Source organism: Carya illinoinensis, chromosome 7 (assembly GCF_018687715.1).
Source record: "Carya illinoinensis cultivar Pawnee chromosome 7, C.illinoinensisPawnee_v1, whole genome shotgun sequence".
NCBI classification, from domain to species: Eukaryota; Viridiplantae; Streptophyta; class Magnoliopsida; order Fagales; family Juglandaceae; genus Carya; species Carya illinoinensis.
In genome coordinates, this window is record NC_056758.1 from 38,240,606 (window position 1) to 38,258,779 (window position 18,174).

The 18,174-nt window shown below is 34.1% G+C and overlaps 1 protein-coding gene and 1 long non-coding RNA gene across 2 annotated transcripts; one reads left to right on the forward strand and one right to left on the reverse strand.

Moving 5' to 3' along the window:
• The first annotated feature begins 7,011 nt into the window (after window positions 1–7,011).
• Window positions 7,012–9,729, forward strand: LOC122316675 (subtilisin-like protease SBT1.7). Its single transcript, XM_043133386.1, has one exon. It carries the CDS (start codon window positions 7,181–7,183, stop codon window positions 9,476–9,478), a length of 2,298 nt encoding a protein of 765 aa, XP_042989320.1. The 5' UTR covers window positions 7,012–7,180; the 3' UTR covers window positions 9,479–9,729.
• Window positions 9,730–11,262: 1,533 nt separating this feature from the next.
• LOC122316676 lies at window positions 11,263–12,888 on the reverse strand. Its single transcript, XR_006244292.1, has 2 exons — window positions 12,367–12,888; window positions 11,263–11,856 (listed from the first exon to the last, which is right to left on the reverse strand). It is a non-coding gene; the product is annotated as an uncharacterized LOC122316676 (long non-coding RNA).
• Window positions 12,889–18,174: the final 5,286 nt, after the last annotated feature.

Here is an 18,174-nt window from a genome sequence, read left to right on the forward strand (position 1 = left end):
TCAAAATAAAACATTTGCATCCAAATACATGAAAGTAACCAATGTTGGGCTTTTTCTCATTCCAAAGCTCATAGGGGGTTTTATCTAATTTAGACCTTAACATAACTCTATTTATAACATAACATGCAGTACTTACCGCTTCGGCCCAAAAATAACTAGGCAAGTTGTTCTCATTGAGCATTGTTCTTGCCATCTCTTGAAGAGATCTATTTTTCCTCTCTACTACCCCATTTTGTTGAGGAGTTCGAGGAGCAGAAAAATTATGAATAAAACCGTTTTCATCACAAAATGTTTCAATATTTTTATTAACAAATTCTTTTCCCCTATCACTTCGGATACTTGAAATAGTATAGCCCTTTTCATTTTGAATTCTCTTGCATAACTTGGTAAAGGCATTATGTGCCTCATCTTTATGAGCAAGAAAGATGACCCAAGTATATCTAGAGAAATCATCAACAATAACAAATGCATAATATTTTCCTCCTAGACTTGCAACTCTATTTGGTCCAAAAAGATCCATGTGTATCAGTTGCAATGGTCTAGTAGTGGAAATATGTTTCTTAGTTTTAAAAGAAGTTTTTGTTTGTTTACCAAATTGACATGCATCACAAATTTTGTCTTTAAGAAAATATGTTTTTGGTAAACCTCTGACAAGATCATTTTTTGAAAGTTTGGAAATAAGTTCCATGTTGGCATGACCTAATCTTCTATGCCATAACCAACTAGTTTCATTTTGAGCTGACAAGCAAATAGCATCTTGTGAGGTAATTTCTTCAAAATCAATTGTATAAACATTATTGTTTCTAAAAGCAATAAAACAAATATTACAATCATGATCATTCAAAATAATGCATTTATCCATTTTAAAAGTAACTGTAAATCCTTTATCACATAATTGACTTATGCTCAAAAGATTATGTTTTAAACCTTCAACAAGTAGAACATCTTCAATTATAAGAGAAGATTCATTACCAATTTTACCTATTCCCACGATCTTCCCTTTCGAGTTGTCTCCAAATGTCACGTGTCCTTCTTCTTTAGATCTAAGATCAAAGAACTTAGTCTTGTCTCCCGTCATGTGTCTTGAACATCCACTATCTAAAAACCACTTATTTTTGCTTGTGGATGACTTCATGCATACCTATAAAAACAATTAAAATGATTTTTCTTGGTACCCAAGTTCTTTGGGTCCTTTATTTATTAGTATTAGAAGAAACAAGATTTTTAGGTACCCATATGGCCCTAATAGTCATTGTATGATTTCTTCTAATAGGACAAGTATGATAATTATGACCATTTCTATTACAAAAATTACAAATAGCATGTGACATATATGAAAAACTTGAATGATTATAATAATATCCTTTTTTGACAAAATTATTTTTATGAAAAGAATTTTGAATATTAGTCTTTGAGGTAGAATGATTATCAAAGAAATTTTTATAAGGTTTGTATTTTTGTTTTGGCATATATCCCAAACCTGCCTTGTCAAAAACACATCTTTGACTACCAAGAAGTTTTTCAAAATTTCTTTTTCCATTCGTAAAGTTTTCAACAATATTTTCTAAATCGGTTTTCTTCTTATTCAATTCAAGATTTTCATCTTTCAAAATGATACTTTCTTTTCTTAAAATTTCAATTTCGTTTGTTAAAGAAGAATTTTTCTTTTTCAAAGCAGTATACTTTATACCCAATTTTTCAAATTCCTCATAAATCTCTTCTAAAACATTTTGCAATTCTTCATATGAAGGATTTTCAATATTATCAAGATTTGTTACCTCAATGTCATCTTTAGCCATAAGACAAAGATTTGCTGATTCTTCATTGCTTGCTTCACTATCTGAGCTATTTGAATCATCATCCCATGTAGCTTTCATTGCTTTCTTGCCCTTGTTTCGATCTTTCTTTAGCAGAGGACAATCTGGCTTGATATGACCAGGTTTATTGCATTTATAACAAATTAAAGTGTCGTTTTTACCTGAATCTTTCTTGGAAAACTTTTTGAAAGATTTCCTCGGAGGAGTTCTATTTTTCTTCAAGAACCTCTGAATTCTTCTTGTTATCATCGCAACTTCTTCATCTTTATCGTTATTTTCCTCATCTTCATCACTTTCACTTTCATGAGGAACAGCTTTAAGTGCTAAGCTCTTCTTTGGCTTTCCTTCTTCTTCTCCTCTTTTCAATGTGTACTCATGGGTGATAAGTGACCCGATGAGTTCATTGACTTCGAGCTTCTTAAGGTCTCTAGCTTCAAGAATCGCTGTAACTTTTGATTCCCAACGTTTTGGTAAAGAGTTGAGAATTTTTCTTACTATCTCCACCTTGGAATAAACTTTGCCAAGAGCTGTCAAGCTGTTTATGATGTTAGTAAAACGAGTGTGCATACTAGAAATAGATTCATCATCATTCATCTTAAACATTTCATATTCATGAGTAAGAATATAAATTTTTGATTCTTTGACTTGCGAAGTTCCTTCATAAGTTACTTCCAAGTTATCCCAAATTTCCTTTGCCGTAGCGCAATTCATTATTCTATTAAACTCATTTCCATTAAGAGCATTATATAATAAATTCATAGCAGTTAAATTTAAAGTATAAAGTCTATCGTCTTCACGATCAAACTCTTCTTCTTCCTTTTTGACCTTTACTCCACCAACCACTTTTGTTGGAATATAAGGTCCATTTACAATACATTTCCATATTTCTCTACCTTGAGCTTGAAGAAATATTCTCATTCTAACTTTCCAGAATGAGTAATTATCTCCACAAAAGAGTGGAGGCCGACTACTAGATTGACCTTCACCAAATGAAGCTGCAATGTTAGCCATAAGATCTTAACTCAAAAGATAGTTAATCTTATAATAGAGCTCTTAGCTCTGATACCAATTGTTGCCCAGATGACTAACACAAGAGGGGGGGTGAATTGAGTTGTATTAAAAAAATAACAATTATAAATCAAATATATAATATAAAATATAAACAAAATATGAAATAACAATAAATATAAGGAGTAAGGGTAAGAGAGAAGCAAACTCAGTATGTTAACGAGGTTCGGCCCCACTGCCTACGTCCTCGCCTCAAGCTACCCCTTGAGGATTCCCAAATTCACTATTCAACCTCCTTCAGGTGGAGATAGAAACCTATTACACCTTTGAACAACACCGCTACAAAGGATCCGTGTAGAACACCCTCTACACTTGCAATCACCTTACACGTGGTGATTCAACTATTCCCTGTGTAGAATACTTTCTACACACACAAGGGTTATACACACCCTTTTTCTGATACAAAAGCTGATAGTGGGTAGGTTATCAGAAAACACTCCTCAACGAGTGAAATAAGAACAATACAGCGCAAGCTATATCTCTCAAAATGAACAAGGATTAAGGCTCAATGTTTAGAGAAGAGAGAATGAAAGCTTTGAATGAATGTTGTATGCTCTTGGTGTTGTAAATGTGAAGCTCTCAAATGATCTATTTATAGGCATATGAGACTTCATATTCAAATTTAAAAAAGATTCACATGTCAAAGACAACATCATTCACTTTTTCAAAAAATTCAAATAAAAGGTTCTTCTTTTTCAATTGTCAAAGACAACATCATTCACTTTTTCAAAGAATTCAAATAAAAGGTTCTTCTTTCTCAATTGTCAAAGACAACATCATTCACTTTTTCAAAAAAATCAAACCTAATCTTTTACTTTTGGCATATGACAAAATGAGCACACTTTCATTTTCAAAAAATTCAAACCTAATCTTTTACTTTTTGTATAAGTCTAAAAAAGCATCAATCACTTTTGAAAAAATTCAAATAAAACATGCACATGTGAAAGATGACAATCAATCATCTTTAATATTTTCAAAGTTCAACCCTTTAATCAAGGCATGCACATGCAAAAGATGACAATCAATCATCTTTCAAAATTTTCAAATTTAATTTTCAAAAATATTCATGCACATGTGGAAAATGTATTTTAATGCTTTATGATAAAATATTAATTTTGAGCATTAATCCTAATTTCGAATTTTGAAGAGATTTACAACATTACTCTATAATTTTAATGTGAACTTGTTCCCTTCTTGCTCATGCTTGTTTCCTTGATGTGCTTGACTCCATTGTGTAGACAACTTGAGCTTGAGACTTCTTTATTCTTTGAATTCATTTGTTATCATCAAAATCCATGTGTAGATTTATAATCACATGAAACTTGAAATCTTGAGTTCAACAAGATCACTACATTTCAAAACGAGCTTATGCTTAACCTTGCTAGTTATCTAAAAAACAAAACTGTGTTATTTCAGAATAGGGTCCATTGATTAGCATTTTTAAAAAATAGTTTGCTAAGTACAAGTAAGTTTGTACACCAATTCGCGTATTGATGATTTTTTTATTTAAAAAAATATAAAAAAATTTGTAAAAGAAGAAAAAAATCTCATATCTCATGAAAATTATTTGCCTTCAATTCACATCGTTTTGTTTAACATATGGTTTCTATATCAATACCGGTGCGCGAATTAGTGCATGAACTATGCTTGTAAGAAGATTTTTTCATCAAATTAATGTGTACTTTTTATTAATGAATAAATATTTAAAATACAATTAGAATTAAAATAAATGAAAATGCCAAAAGAGAACTACTACAAATATTAAAAAAAAAATTCACAACATAAACTCATAAACTGATGTTGCTTTTAGATCTACTTTAAAATAAAAATAACTTTACAATTTGAAATAACATATCAAGTTATATTAATTTTTTATTTTACTGTTGTATAATTTATTTGCGACTAAGTATTTTCATTTTGCAATATATGCTAAACAACTCTAACATGGTATATATAGTGTTGCACTAATTTGTTGATGTCTGTCTATAAAAATATATTTAATATATTATATCAAATTACGTTAATTTATAAATAAAATAAGATTAATATTTCTCTTCTCATATGATTATTATATTTTAATTTGTTTATTATTAATAGGATGCCCAGTTGGTTTCGATGTTATTATATCATTAAAAAAATATGTAATTTACTAAATGTACAGATTATTTATATAATTATGGGATTGTCGTCCATTGGGTAGAAGGTAATTGTTGCAGGGAGGAAAAAGTGTAGTCTGAAGGGAGCTTTGAAAAGCTTCCCAGAATTCCTAAGTGGGCATCCCACTAAACTTTTAGCTAGGGATACAGCATCAGACTATATGGCATGGCATGCGTAAGTGGGTTTGTTGGCGAAAGGTAAAAGAGATAATCAACTTACCCACGAAGAAAACCCAACACTTTCCATGAATTACTCAAGTTGTTGTATATAACTTCAAGCTTGTTGTTCCAATTGAGTCAGTCATGACCTCCTTGTGAAACGTGATGATGGGAAGCAAGGAAAGATTGCCTTAAAAGTTTTTGCTTTCTTATTGAAGGAAGACACCTCCCAACTTTACAACCTAGTTTGCAGGGACAGGGACCAATCCATGATTTATGAGATATATAAAAGTTTATATATAATAAAAATCAACAGATTACTTAAACACATGTATAAATATATAAGTATTTTCAAATTTGAATGTAAAATAAAAATATTTAACTTGTCAATTAATTTCTATATTCTTTCAATAAATAAAGATTATTAATTATCGCATTCTTTCTTAAAATAGACTCGCAAATAATTTTATAAGAAAGTCGTTATTTATTTTGTTTCTAAACCTTATCCCAACAATATTAAAAACTGAAAATATTCGTTCAATTTATTTTTATTTCGAAGTAGTCTTAACAATATTTTTGAAATAAAAAGCAAAAAAAATGACCTATAGAAAGTCATATTATGATATTCAAAAATAATTAAAGTACATATAACATAATAAATCAAGTTAAAAAAATTGGATTTACATAATAAATCAACGAGGATATATATATAATTTATATAAAATAAAACATATTCGGAATTAAAAAGTTCATATCTAATACTCATTTTCCTTTTATTTTTACATAAATTTAGATTAAATTAATAAAAAAAATGTCAGATTTTTTTGTGCCCCCAAATTCTTCCTGCTAGCTTGGGTTCCTCAAGTAAGCTTCATCATAAATTAAAGTTATTGTTGGCCAGAAACTCAAAAGCAAGTGCTTTTTTCTGTCAATTTATTAAAAATATTACAGTTTTTTTATTTATTTAAAATTTACATAATCGCCTTTTATTTAAAATAAAGTTGTTAAAAAAAGATATTATAAATAATAAATATATCATTAACCGCCAGATAAATATATGGAGTAATCGAAATAAAGTATTGGCATATTTCATTTTCCTTTGAAAAAGGGTAATAATGTCTTTGGACAATTCACAAAGTACTGCTAGTCTGCTGTACTGCTCTAAATAACGTGGTTGGCTCAGAATTTTTTCGTTTCAGAGTAACTTTTGACAGCACCATGTGGATGATTTGAAGTCGGTTACCAGGCTATATAAGAAGTGATTGGAATTTTCGATTGTACATTTATGGCATTCGAATAGAAAGTAACAGGAAACCTACTAGATTCAAACATTTTTTGTCCGAGCTTCCCAACCCTCTGATAATTATTAGTCCATCCTTGTTTCGATTCACTGGTTTGAGATACCTAGCCGTACTAATTAATAGCTGGAAGTTAGAACAAGACGCCACACTATAAAACAGAAGGAAATCGTTAGGCATTTAATTTTGTAGTGTTCTTTAACTACATTTCGGCCCTCAATTATTTAACTTAGGAATCAATAATTTGCGTGCATTGCTATAGTTAGAAAGAGATTATATAAAATCAATTTTACAAACTAATTAATATAGTTTTATGTGATGTTTTAGATCTATTTTATAATAAAAATAATTTTATAATCTTATAAATTATATGAAGTCACGTCAATTTGTTAGATTATTTTTGTATAATTTATTTGTATCTATAGTATTTTTAAATGCTTAATAACACCAATTATTTGGCTTCCAAAATCTGTATCCAGACTTTGAGGGAGTGGGATTTACACATGGACCTAGAATACCGATTCAGCACTCAATTGAAACTATATTAAGTAGCAAGTAAGATTGAACAAAACACCTCCTCTAATGCCCATGTCATATTCACTTCCATATTGCATTTCTGGAACAGAGATAGCCAAACACTCGACCTCCAAAATTGCCTGAAACCCCTTTGTCTCACAAGATTATGGCTTTCAAGCTTCTACAGATGGTCCTACTTGTAATGTTCTTACGCTCATACGCTGTAGCAGCAGACCAAAACCAGAAAGCAAAACAGACTTTCATAGTTCGCATGGACAAGACCAGCATGCCGTCAAGTTTCAATGATCACTCTGAGTGGTATTCAGCATCTTTGAAATCAGTATCGGACGCGGCGGGTGTCCTATACACTTACAACAATTTAATCCATGGCTTCTCCACAAGACTTACCGCCAAGGAAGCTGAGTCACTCAGAAAGCAACCAGGAATCATCGCTCTCCAGCCTGAAGTTAGATATGAGCTTCACACAACTCGGACGCCAGCGTTCCTTGGATTAGATAAAAACGAGGCTCTCCTCCCTACGCCCAACCAAGTGAGTGACGTGATTGTCGGAGTATTCGACACGGGTGTATGGCCCGAGATAAGGAGCTTTGACGACACGGGGCTTGGGCCTGCACCGAGTGGCTGGAAAGGTGAATGTCAAGTGGGTACGAACTTTAATTTATCAAACTGTAACAACAAACTTATTGGCGCAAGGTTTTTCTCTAATGGATATGAAGAAGCGTACGGAAAGATTGACACAAGCACGGAATCAAAATCACCTAGGGACGATGATGGCCATGGAACTCACACCTCAACAACGGCGGCCGGATCACCAGTTGCAGGAGCTGACCTCTTTGGCTATGCTTTTGGGACCGCTCGTGGTATGGCCACACATGCCCGAATCGCCATGTACAAGATTTGCTGGTTTGGTGGATGTTTCAGCTCAGATATTTTGGCTGCAATGGAGAAGGCCATTGAAGATGGGGTCCATGTTATCTCCATGTCTATTGGGGGAGGAATATCCGACTACTCCGAAGACGTTATTGCCACAGCAGCTTTCAATGCAGTAGCCCAGGGTATACTTGTATCGTGCTCGGCGGGGAATAGTGGACCCAGTCCGGGAACTTTAACCAACGTAGCGCCTTGGCTAACTACCGTGGGTGCTGGAACCTTGGACCGTGATTTTCCCACCGATGTTAGCCTCGGAAACGGAATGAGTTACACCGGTATATCACTCTATGCCGGGAAACCGTTGCCTGTTTCTCAAGTACCGCTTGTTTACGCTCGGAGTGTAAGCAACGAGTCGTATGGTCGTATGTGCTTGATTGGCAGTCTGATTCCTGCAAAAGTTGCTGGGAAAATTGTGGTATGTGATAGAGGATCGAGTGCCCGGGTCGAAAAGGGTGTGGTGATTAAAAAAGCTGGAGGCGTAGGGATGATATTAGCTAATACAGGTTCTTATGGGGAGGAGCTAGTAGCCGATGCACATATTTTGCCTACAGCAGCTGTTGGGCAGAAAGCAGGCAATGCCATAAAGAACTATATTCTCTCAGTTCCCAATCCCACGGCTATAGTTGGAAACGCAGTGACAAAATTAGGAGTTCAACCATCACCGGTGATTGCAGCATTCAGTTCTAGAGGTCCAAATCCGCTCACTCCAGAAATACTCAAGCCGGATGTTATAGCACCAGGAGTCAATATCCTAGCTGGGTGGACAGGTGCGCATGGACCAACAGGGTTAGACAATGATGCCAGGCGCGTAAGCTTCAACGTCATTTCTGGTACATCCATGTCCTGTCCGCATGTCAGTGGCTTAGCCGCACTCCTCAAGGCTGCTCACCCGGAATGGAGCCCTGCAGCTATAAAGTCCGCCCTCATGACCACGGCTTACACTGTATACAAAAATGAGGAAACCATACAGGATGTTGCTTCTGGAAAAGCATCAACACCTTTTGATTACGGTGCCGGACATGTGAATCCAGTGGCTGCTCTTGATCCCGGCCTTGTATATGACACCACGGTAGCCGACTACCTGGACTTCCTGTGCGCCTTGAACTATAGCTCAAGTAAGATCAAGCAAGCCACAAACAGAGACTTCACTTGTGATTCCAGCAAGCGATACAGCAAAAGTGACTTGAATTACCCATCTTTTGTTGTTCCACTGGAGACAGCTTCAGGCAAAGGGGGCGGCATTGGGTTGTCAACCACCATTAAATACACTAGATCTCTGACTAATGTGGGCGCTCCAGCAACATATAAGGTCATCGTGTCTTCACAGGATCCCTCTGTGAAGATCGTGGTGGAGCCTGAATCGCTGGTTTTCGATAAACATGATGAGAGGAAGAGTTATACAGTGACATTCATTGCCACTTCCATGCCTTCTGGCTCAACCAGCTTCGCTCGTTTGGAATGGTCGGATGGGACTCATTTCGTTCGCAGCCCGGTCGCTTTCATCTGGACATAAATAATAACAGGCTCCGAGGCCCGAGCTCTTAAGTACCACCAAGGTCTAGCTGCTCCCTTCATGTTTTTTATAATGAATTTATTTGTCTTGTACATATTCCAGCAACCGAGCAATGGGGGCCGGATGCGGGTTAAATCCATGGAAAATAATTGCAAAGCAAATCATGTAAAATTGAATTACAACTAGTCTCTCATGTTGTCTGTAATGGCTCACATAATTAAAGAAAATAAAAAGGGATTGGTTTCGCAGCTTTTCTTTGATTTTTTCATGAAACGTCTTCCAGTACAAAGTTTGAACAGGGAAGCGGGAGCTGCTATTTCGCTCAAAGTCAATTATTTCTGAGTCGCAACAAAACCAATACTGGCAGTAGGATGCAATTGCATAGTCCTTGGGAATTAAATAGGGGCAACCGAACTGAAATTTTTTCATCTGGTTTTTAAGGCTAAAGAAGTTCTAGATTGGTGGTGGCTTGCTAGCTATTTGTAATACTTGTGTTCTCTTAACTGTATCACAACAAACTGATTGCATGCTTCGTTCCCCACAATGGAAACCATGGACCCTTCCATTCTGTGACTACAACTCTCAAGTATGTAAATTAAATATGAGCAAATGTCAGCAACTTGTAACATGATCTCATATGCTATATAACTTAATATTGCAATTTTGTAGTAGTCTCATTCTCAAATTCGAGCAGAAAACCAATGCCTATACGGTTCTTTCCCTGAGCACAACTGAATGAAAGAGGATCTTATATCATTCCGGGTCTTTTATAAATTATCACGATGGAATTCAACAGTTAATGACAAAACATATTCAAGAGTAGGGGGGCCGTCCTGATAATTGCAGTTGTCTATTTATGCCCTTTAAAGAAACCAAGGAATTATATGGACTTTCCTTTTCTTTCTTTTTTGGAATTAAAATCATCCTATCAATTCATACATTTAGATAAAAAGGAACTTTGGAAGAAACTTGCAGTTATCTAAGCAAATCATCGGCATTCATTACTATCAAGAATTTCTCCCATAGGTAAATTGCCCCATAAAGTTGATTGATATGCAAAGATGACTAGCCAACAAATTAAATTTCACACGAAATTTGGAGCTAGTCTCCAGTTCTATACAACTTTGAGCAATTGCATGGTCACAAAAAAAAAAAAATCCAAATGAATGTACCGATCACATTTCCACTACACTTTCACGTCCCTAATCCATTCTTGAACCCATAGTTTCAAGTTTTATTGCTAAGATAGGCTTAATTAAGTGAAAATATGATGCAACATATAATCCAAAATGAAGAATATTTTATAATGACTTTTGACAATTATGGATCCTAACTCTACAAGCTCATAAACCATTGGATAATGCAGAATTCCCTATTGACTGACAAATAGGAAAAGGTGATAGGTATCAAGCTGCCAATTTTATGTTTCACACTTTCCCAAACTTCTTCTCCCAAGCAATCCTTAACAGGCAATGGTATTAAGTGAGTGGAATAGCTCAAATTCTAAAGTTACAGAAGAAACTAAATGACAGTAGACAACATGTAATAATGCATTACCTCCGCAAAGGTCGTTGAAGAATGAGTAGATCCCCACCCCCCCCCCCCCCTTCTCTCTCTCTCCCTCCCTCCCTCCAGAACATGGATTTGGGCATAGATCAAAAAATGCCAACTGATACGGCAAAACAAATTAAAACTTAGTAATATGGATAGTGAAAAATTAAACAATTTAGCTGATGTTTTGAGGACCACTGAACTGGTTGGGAAAGAAAAATGGAAGCTAGAGATATACTTTTAAACTGGCTGTCAAGCTATAAGCAATAATACCATCCCAATCTTTCATGTAGATTTCACTTGTAGGAGCTACTAAAGTGAACATTCTGGTCATCACTCATATGATGCAATCATAGGTACTGTTAAAACACAAACTAAGTAGACATAGATACGAAAACACATAACTGTATGTTTAAATGAACCTGGATGTACACTAGTTGCATAAAACATAAATATGATTATTTGTTCGTAGGCAAAAGTGCAACTGAGATTCAGGAGTTACCATCATAAGATTCAATTTGATAAAGAACATGATCTTGCCAACGGCCACATATTATCTTCACATCATCCCGGTCACTCCAACCAGTGCGGAGCATTCATGCATGAACTTTCCAGGTGGGCTTCAACAATAGTGTGCGTGACAGGTACACATTTCTGAATGGCATTATCCACCAGACCCATTCCAAAATCCAATGTTCAGAATGTGACCACCGCCTGAGCAAACAGCTTTGGCATGAGCCTCCACCAAAGGTTTCTCCCAAGCCATCATGACAGCCTTGTTGTCAGCGTCCATCAGCTTATCCTCACGGAACTCACTAAAAGTAACCCTGTATTCCAAGTAATCTCCGTCGAGATTTCCATTAAAACGCAAGAGCTCATTAGCTCCATAAACAAACCGAATTAAAGAGACTGAACCCATTTTAAGCTAAACATAGGATATCCATTGTCCAAAGAAGTAAGAATATTAACTCCATGACGAGTTATTATCAACCCAATCAAATGTATTTGAATAATGACGTAATCCAGGCTTGTATAATAAAAATAAATACTACATCTTATAAAATGCATTTATTTCATAAAAATGTTCATGATCATCGGTTGGTAGTGGTTAACTGAAGGTCTCAGCCCCAAACTATTCTAATGCATCGTTTATCGACTCCTTGAGAAAACAGGAATTGGTACAGGGATACATGTATCCATATATATGGCATATGATTTTGTTCACGTTGTTTAGTTAATTGAAGTTGATTAGTGCAGAAGAGAGAGGAAAGGAGAGGGAGGGGCAGGTTCCGGTTAAGCAAAAAACAAAGCAAGAAAAGCGCGTTACCGTTACTTACCGGCGTTGAGGAGGATATCAGAAGCGCCCAAGTAGCCAGCTTCCACAGCGAGAACACCGGAGAGGATGTTCCCAGGGCGCGCCAGATGCTAGAAGGGTCTTGACCACAAGGGCATGGTCGTGCTTGGCCGCGTGCATGAGTGGAGTGAGGACTTGCCCGTCGAAATAGGACACGTCCACTCCGGACTCCATCAGAATTCTCAGTTTGTCCGAGTCGCCAGCCACTCCTCGCGGCCACGCATAGTAGCTCGTCTTCGAAAGGATGAAATTGAAACCCTTGCTTGCGCACCCTCTGAGGTTTCCTAAATTAGCTTAGCTAGTCTCAGAGTATAAATAATTCCGATTAATCGCTTGACATTATAGATCACATCTTAAATTGTGGCTATGGTCTAGGGATCCTCTTATCAATTTTGGATTTACTACGTCTGTTCTCCTATTGTTAGTTCGTTTCATTTTCTGTACGCCGAATGTAGGCTGATACGAGACAGTTGCAGGACGAGGCAGGAGAGAGCGCGCTGGGGTAGTATTCTGTTAGCTACTCTGTCATGTACGGATAGCAGGACAGTGGGGTCAAAGTGGGGACCATAGATTTTATTATTTTTGTTTAGTTTTATTTCTTATTTTACTAAGTGAATAATTTGAAATAGCAATTCTTTTTTCTCTTTTAGAAGAGAAGGATAGTAAGTCCCAAAAGAGGATGAGAGTGGAAGATCCCCCTCCTTCTTTGGAGGGTGGGGGTGGAAGGTGTTTGTGTTTTCATAGACAAGTCGAGATAGACACTTCTGTTTTTACAGAGTCTTCCATCTCAGAAGGGCTGTGTCGTTCGAGAGTTTTATAAGTTTTTTAGATAATGTCCGGCACAATGAAAATTGTGTACGGGGGGACTCATAACGGATGAATAGTTGACTAGTTAATCAGAATTTGTACTCAATTTTTTTGTCATAGTTGTAACTTCCTTCATTCATGAATTGAATTGAAGTCTATTTAAAAAAAAAAAAAAAAAAATTCGTTTCATTTTCTGCCTCTCATAAACTAGACCCAAATCCGAGCTTATGGAAGGCTAAGAAGATGCAGACTGGAGCAATGATTATGGGCTGCTTGAATCATTTTTTTTATTTTTACGATTTTTCACGGGCTTGAGAGGCGGTTGAAGTACTAAATTCCGATCAGTCCAGACTCCAAACTGATTAAATAGTTTTGAAAAAATAAAAATAAAAATCTCTTATCGGGGAGACACCTTATAATAGTGTTGCAGGCACTTGATAAAGTCCCGACCAATTATGAATTTATGAGAATACACAGTGACATAAAAAATAAGACTTTCTCTCAATCTGACCCATAAAAATTATTTACAGGTCTGTAAATAATTCAGCCCTTAAGAGTTGATGGATAAATACGATGATGAGTCTCGTGTATCATGTATGATTACTGACTGAATTTTTCGGACAATACTAAAATTTTAATTATTATAGTAAAGCTATAGAGACAAAGATCTAGATTTTAAATTCGGATAATAAATCTTAAAAATCCTAATCAGTACAACATGAGAGAGTGTCTATTAGTCTTGTTGGACAATAGCATTCATCTTCCTCTTCGCATATATTGTGGGCTCTCTGGCCCACTTACTTGGCTTGGGCTAGTCGGAGATGAGATGTGGGATATATCATATGGGTAGCATATTTGAATGGCGATCCATAATTTCTTTTCTATTTTAAGACACATAAAATTTAAACACATATTGCATTCATTACATGCTGCTTACATATATAAATGACTCACGGTTCTCCGATTCATGTAGGGCAGAAGGAGGGAGGACGAAATAGGAAAAAATATTATATAGTTCCGATTCATGGAACTTAGAAAATAATATATAGTTCCATATGAGGTAAAGAGCTCCATGTTGAGGGTTAAGTTATCGCATTTATTGGTTTTTCTTCTTTTTTTTTTGTTAAAGATGAAATTGACATTTAGTTTATATAATTTTAGAGCTTTTTAAACTGCCAACGTAGTAAAGCGATTTCTCGATCGAAACAAGGCCAAGGCTGCCTGCAAAAACGATCACCTCGCACTGAAATCTTAGCCCAATGAGTCGCAAGTGTCGAAACAAGACAGGGTCATCAATTTCAGTCTTCGCTGAAAAAAGCATGTTGACCACCCTCTTTAACGTTTCTTTTTTATTTTTTTTCCCCTCTCTGCAAAGTGCAAAGTAACCCACCATGAGATCTTCTTTTCCAAAATTATTTGTGCGAAGTAGGACAACGTTTCAAGCTTCAGCTGCCGTTACCATCCAAAATGCTATAATTTATGACTACAATATGATGACTGTTCTACTAAACAGTCACGTTTATTCGGCTTCAATCTTCGATTACAACCAACGGGATGCTTGTCCAAGATTCTCGAGACTTGCGGCTTAACTCACATGATAAATAGTATTTATCTTAAATTTTAATTATTTAGAACACTTCTGTCAATTCTCAATTCAATGTGTAGGGCACACCATTTAAGATTTGATTTATAAAATTTAAATTTTAAAATTTATTTTTTAAAATAAATTATATTACATAAGCAATATGTGTTATAGATACCTTAAAATACTAGTAATTAAATAATTTTATAAATTAATCACTTAAATTGCAAATTATTTAAAAGATAATGCATAAACTAATGTGATTAAAAATAATGAAATTTAATACCAACAATAATCTATCCATGTAAAAAATAACTGTTATTTATTGTTGTTGGTGCATGTCTCTCCCACCGCATTGTGGTTCAAGAGGCCCCATTTGCCTAATGATTGCCATGTCTACCACCCATGGCAATTAGAAAAAGACCGTCTAACTTCCCACCTCCAACCTTCCAATCCTTATCAACCAGTAAATCAACCGGTCAAAGTAGAATAAACATTACATCAATATACCATTCAAATTCAAAACATTACATCCTAACCTTATTTTTTAATTCTTTCGTCACGCTAAATTTATTATATTTTATTCAGAAAAATTATATCTCGTGATGAGTTTTATGTTTGCGACTTTTATAGTGAAAGTGGTTATGTCAATTTTCTGTGACGAGGCTAAAATATAATAAATTTGTAATAACAAGTTTAAATTAAAATTGTAAGGACTGGTTTTATTAAAACATAAATCACGAAAACTATCCTTTTTTATTATATTGTTAATTTATAAAATAAATAATAAAATATATTTTGTATATTTAATTTTTGTTAGATAAATAGTAATTTTACATAACATTAGAATAGAATGTATGAATTTGAACACTAATTTTATATTTTATTTTATTAAATATTTTACATATTAGACTCAGTTATTGAAGAGTTTGATATCTATCTTAAAAATAATATTAAGATATAAAAATAAATAATAGCAAGAAAAACAAAATGGCCGAATTAGATATGATTTCGCATATTAGTGGTGTCCCACTGATTATTCTTTAAAATCTGCCTCTTTTTTTTTTTTTTTTAGCCTTTTACTTTCTCGTACAAAATGCGTGATAGAATCTCGTGTGGTGTTATATAAAGGGCAAGATGACATCCACTTATATAGAGTAATATGGCCCCACGTAGGGGAAAAAAAGGAGTTTTGGCCCACGCAACTTGTTTGACTGGAATAGTATCTTTGAGACTCTTTTACTAGCCTTCCTTAACGTTCCTTTATATTACAATCATCATTTGATCAAATGGTAATATGCAGCACAATAACTGGATCAATAATTGTGGAAAGAATAATGATAGATTTATTACTTTTTTATTATTTATTTTATTTTATTTTTATTTAATAATTAAAGAAGTAATTATTAGTAAGGTTATATAATTTTAAAAAAATTTTAATAATTAAAGGTGTTAAAAAAATACTTTAAAAAGTAATAAAAGAGTAAAAATTTCAAACACGCTAAAAGCAGTAAATAGATAGTAAGTGAGTGGTAAACTTATCATTGTCTCTGTGGAAAAATATTTGATCCAAAAAACAACTCTATACAAAATAATCGAAAGGGTTCTCTTTCATCCAAAAATTCTTTAGATTTATCCACAATTAATACAAGAGTATTTATTACCATAATATATTTCTTTAGATTTATACACAATATAATAATATTTTTTTATCTTTATTTATCAATAAAACTGGACACGTAGTCCCATACTTAAGAATGTAAATAAAATTTTTCTTTTTATTTCTACAATCATAAGATTTATTCAGAATTTATAATCCATCACCTTTCTAATTAACTTGTTACTACAAATAGGGAAATATAAGATCATCATCTATGAATCTTCCGGCAACTGTTTAACATATTTTCTAAAATGACAAGTTCCATGTAGATCTTTGTAAAAAAATAGATTTTATTTTAAATAAATATAAAAAATATTATTATTTTTGATGAAATCCACATTTTTATAAAAAAAATAATACTATTCATTATTTTAATTATTATAATTCTCTCATCATGTGATATTAAATAATTAAAAATTATTTATTATATTTTATTTATAAAATTATTATTTAATATTTTATAATAAAATAATAAGGAAATGATAAATAAATAAATGTTGTATAATTTTTTCATTATAATTATATTAACAAGTTTGATTGAAGGGGATAAGATATATTATTTTAATTTATGTTCTTAGACTTGGTCAACAAAACTACAAAATCAAAAGAGTGCGAGACACGATCATCGGAGAGAAAAAGGGGTAGAGAGAGAGAGACTGGTTACCCTTTCTGGACTTTTGCAGCTTTTTTTCTACTTTGGCTTCCGAAGAGGGGGAAAACGGGACAGGAGCCACCCTGGGGTTATCGCTGGTAGCTTCCTTTAGGTAAAAAAATTAATTTTATTTTTTTATTTTTTATAATATTTTAAAAAAATATAAAAAATTTATAATAATAATAAATAATATTTTTTTTAAATACTAAGGGGAAAAAAAAAAAAAAAAAAAAAGAACTGAGAGCGGTAACTTATTCAACGGGACACGGACGCTGTAGCTAGTGCCAACCCCACCCCCAAGTTGGAATTTTGGGATAACGTTTACCATGGGACAATAAATGCAATTTGACCAGATCCTAACGAGTCCAAGCGCAGCGTAATTATTGCAGTGCTGTTTGGAAGTAGCTAACAACATTAATTACACAATTAAAAGGCCTTAAACTTGCAATGAATCTATGTAGGTGGATTTTGTTGCATCCTAGTCAAGCAAAGCATCTTGGATGTTAGGCTCGTTTAAATTATCTGGTTTTTCAGTCACAAACTGTTTGACATAATGCGCACATGAACACGAACGTTAAATAACTAATATGAGAAGGCACTGTTACTGTCAATGGAATTTGTATTTCCATTTGTAACGTGGCCACAAGATCCATTGAATCTGCGTGCACACAAATACAAAGGCATGCATATGATTCCAAAAATAATAGTGGGTCCTATATAAAAAAAGATAATGCTTAAAAGAAAAAATTCGGTTCTGAGCTTTGACCGGGACAGAAAAGACTCGCTCGTTTAATTTTGAAACTTTGGCCCGTGAGCCTCTACGCAAACTATACGGTTGACGGCTTGAAGCAACCGAACTGATGGCATTTCTAATAATTTTGGGATGGAGAATATTGTTTTTACAATTAAGAGATGTAAAGAGATAGTATGCTAGCATTTAAGACACGTATTTCTCTATGTCTAATATTCAGAAAATTTAGTTCAAATAAAACCCAGAATCAAGCCAAAATCCGAGATCCTTAAAGTGAGGCAATAATAAAGCATATTTGAATCGAGCAATTATTGAAGATGGTAAACTCTCGTAGAGGAC

Coding starts and splice junctions, on each gene's coding strand:
- LOC122316675 (XM_043133386.1), top strand. CDS start 7,181: ATGGCTTTCAAGCTTCTACAGATGGTCCTACTTGTAATGTTCTTACGC.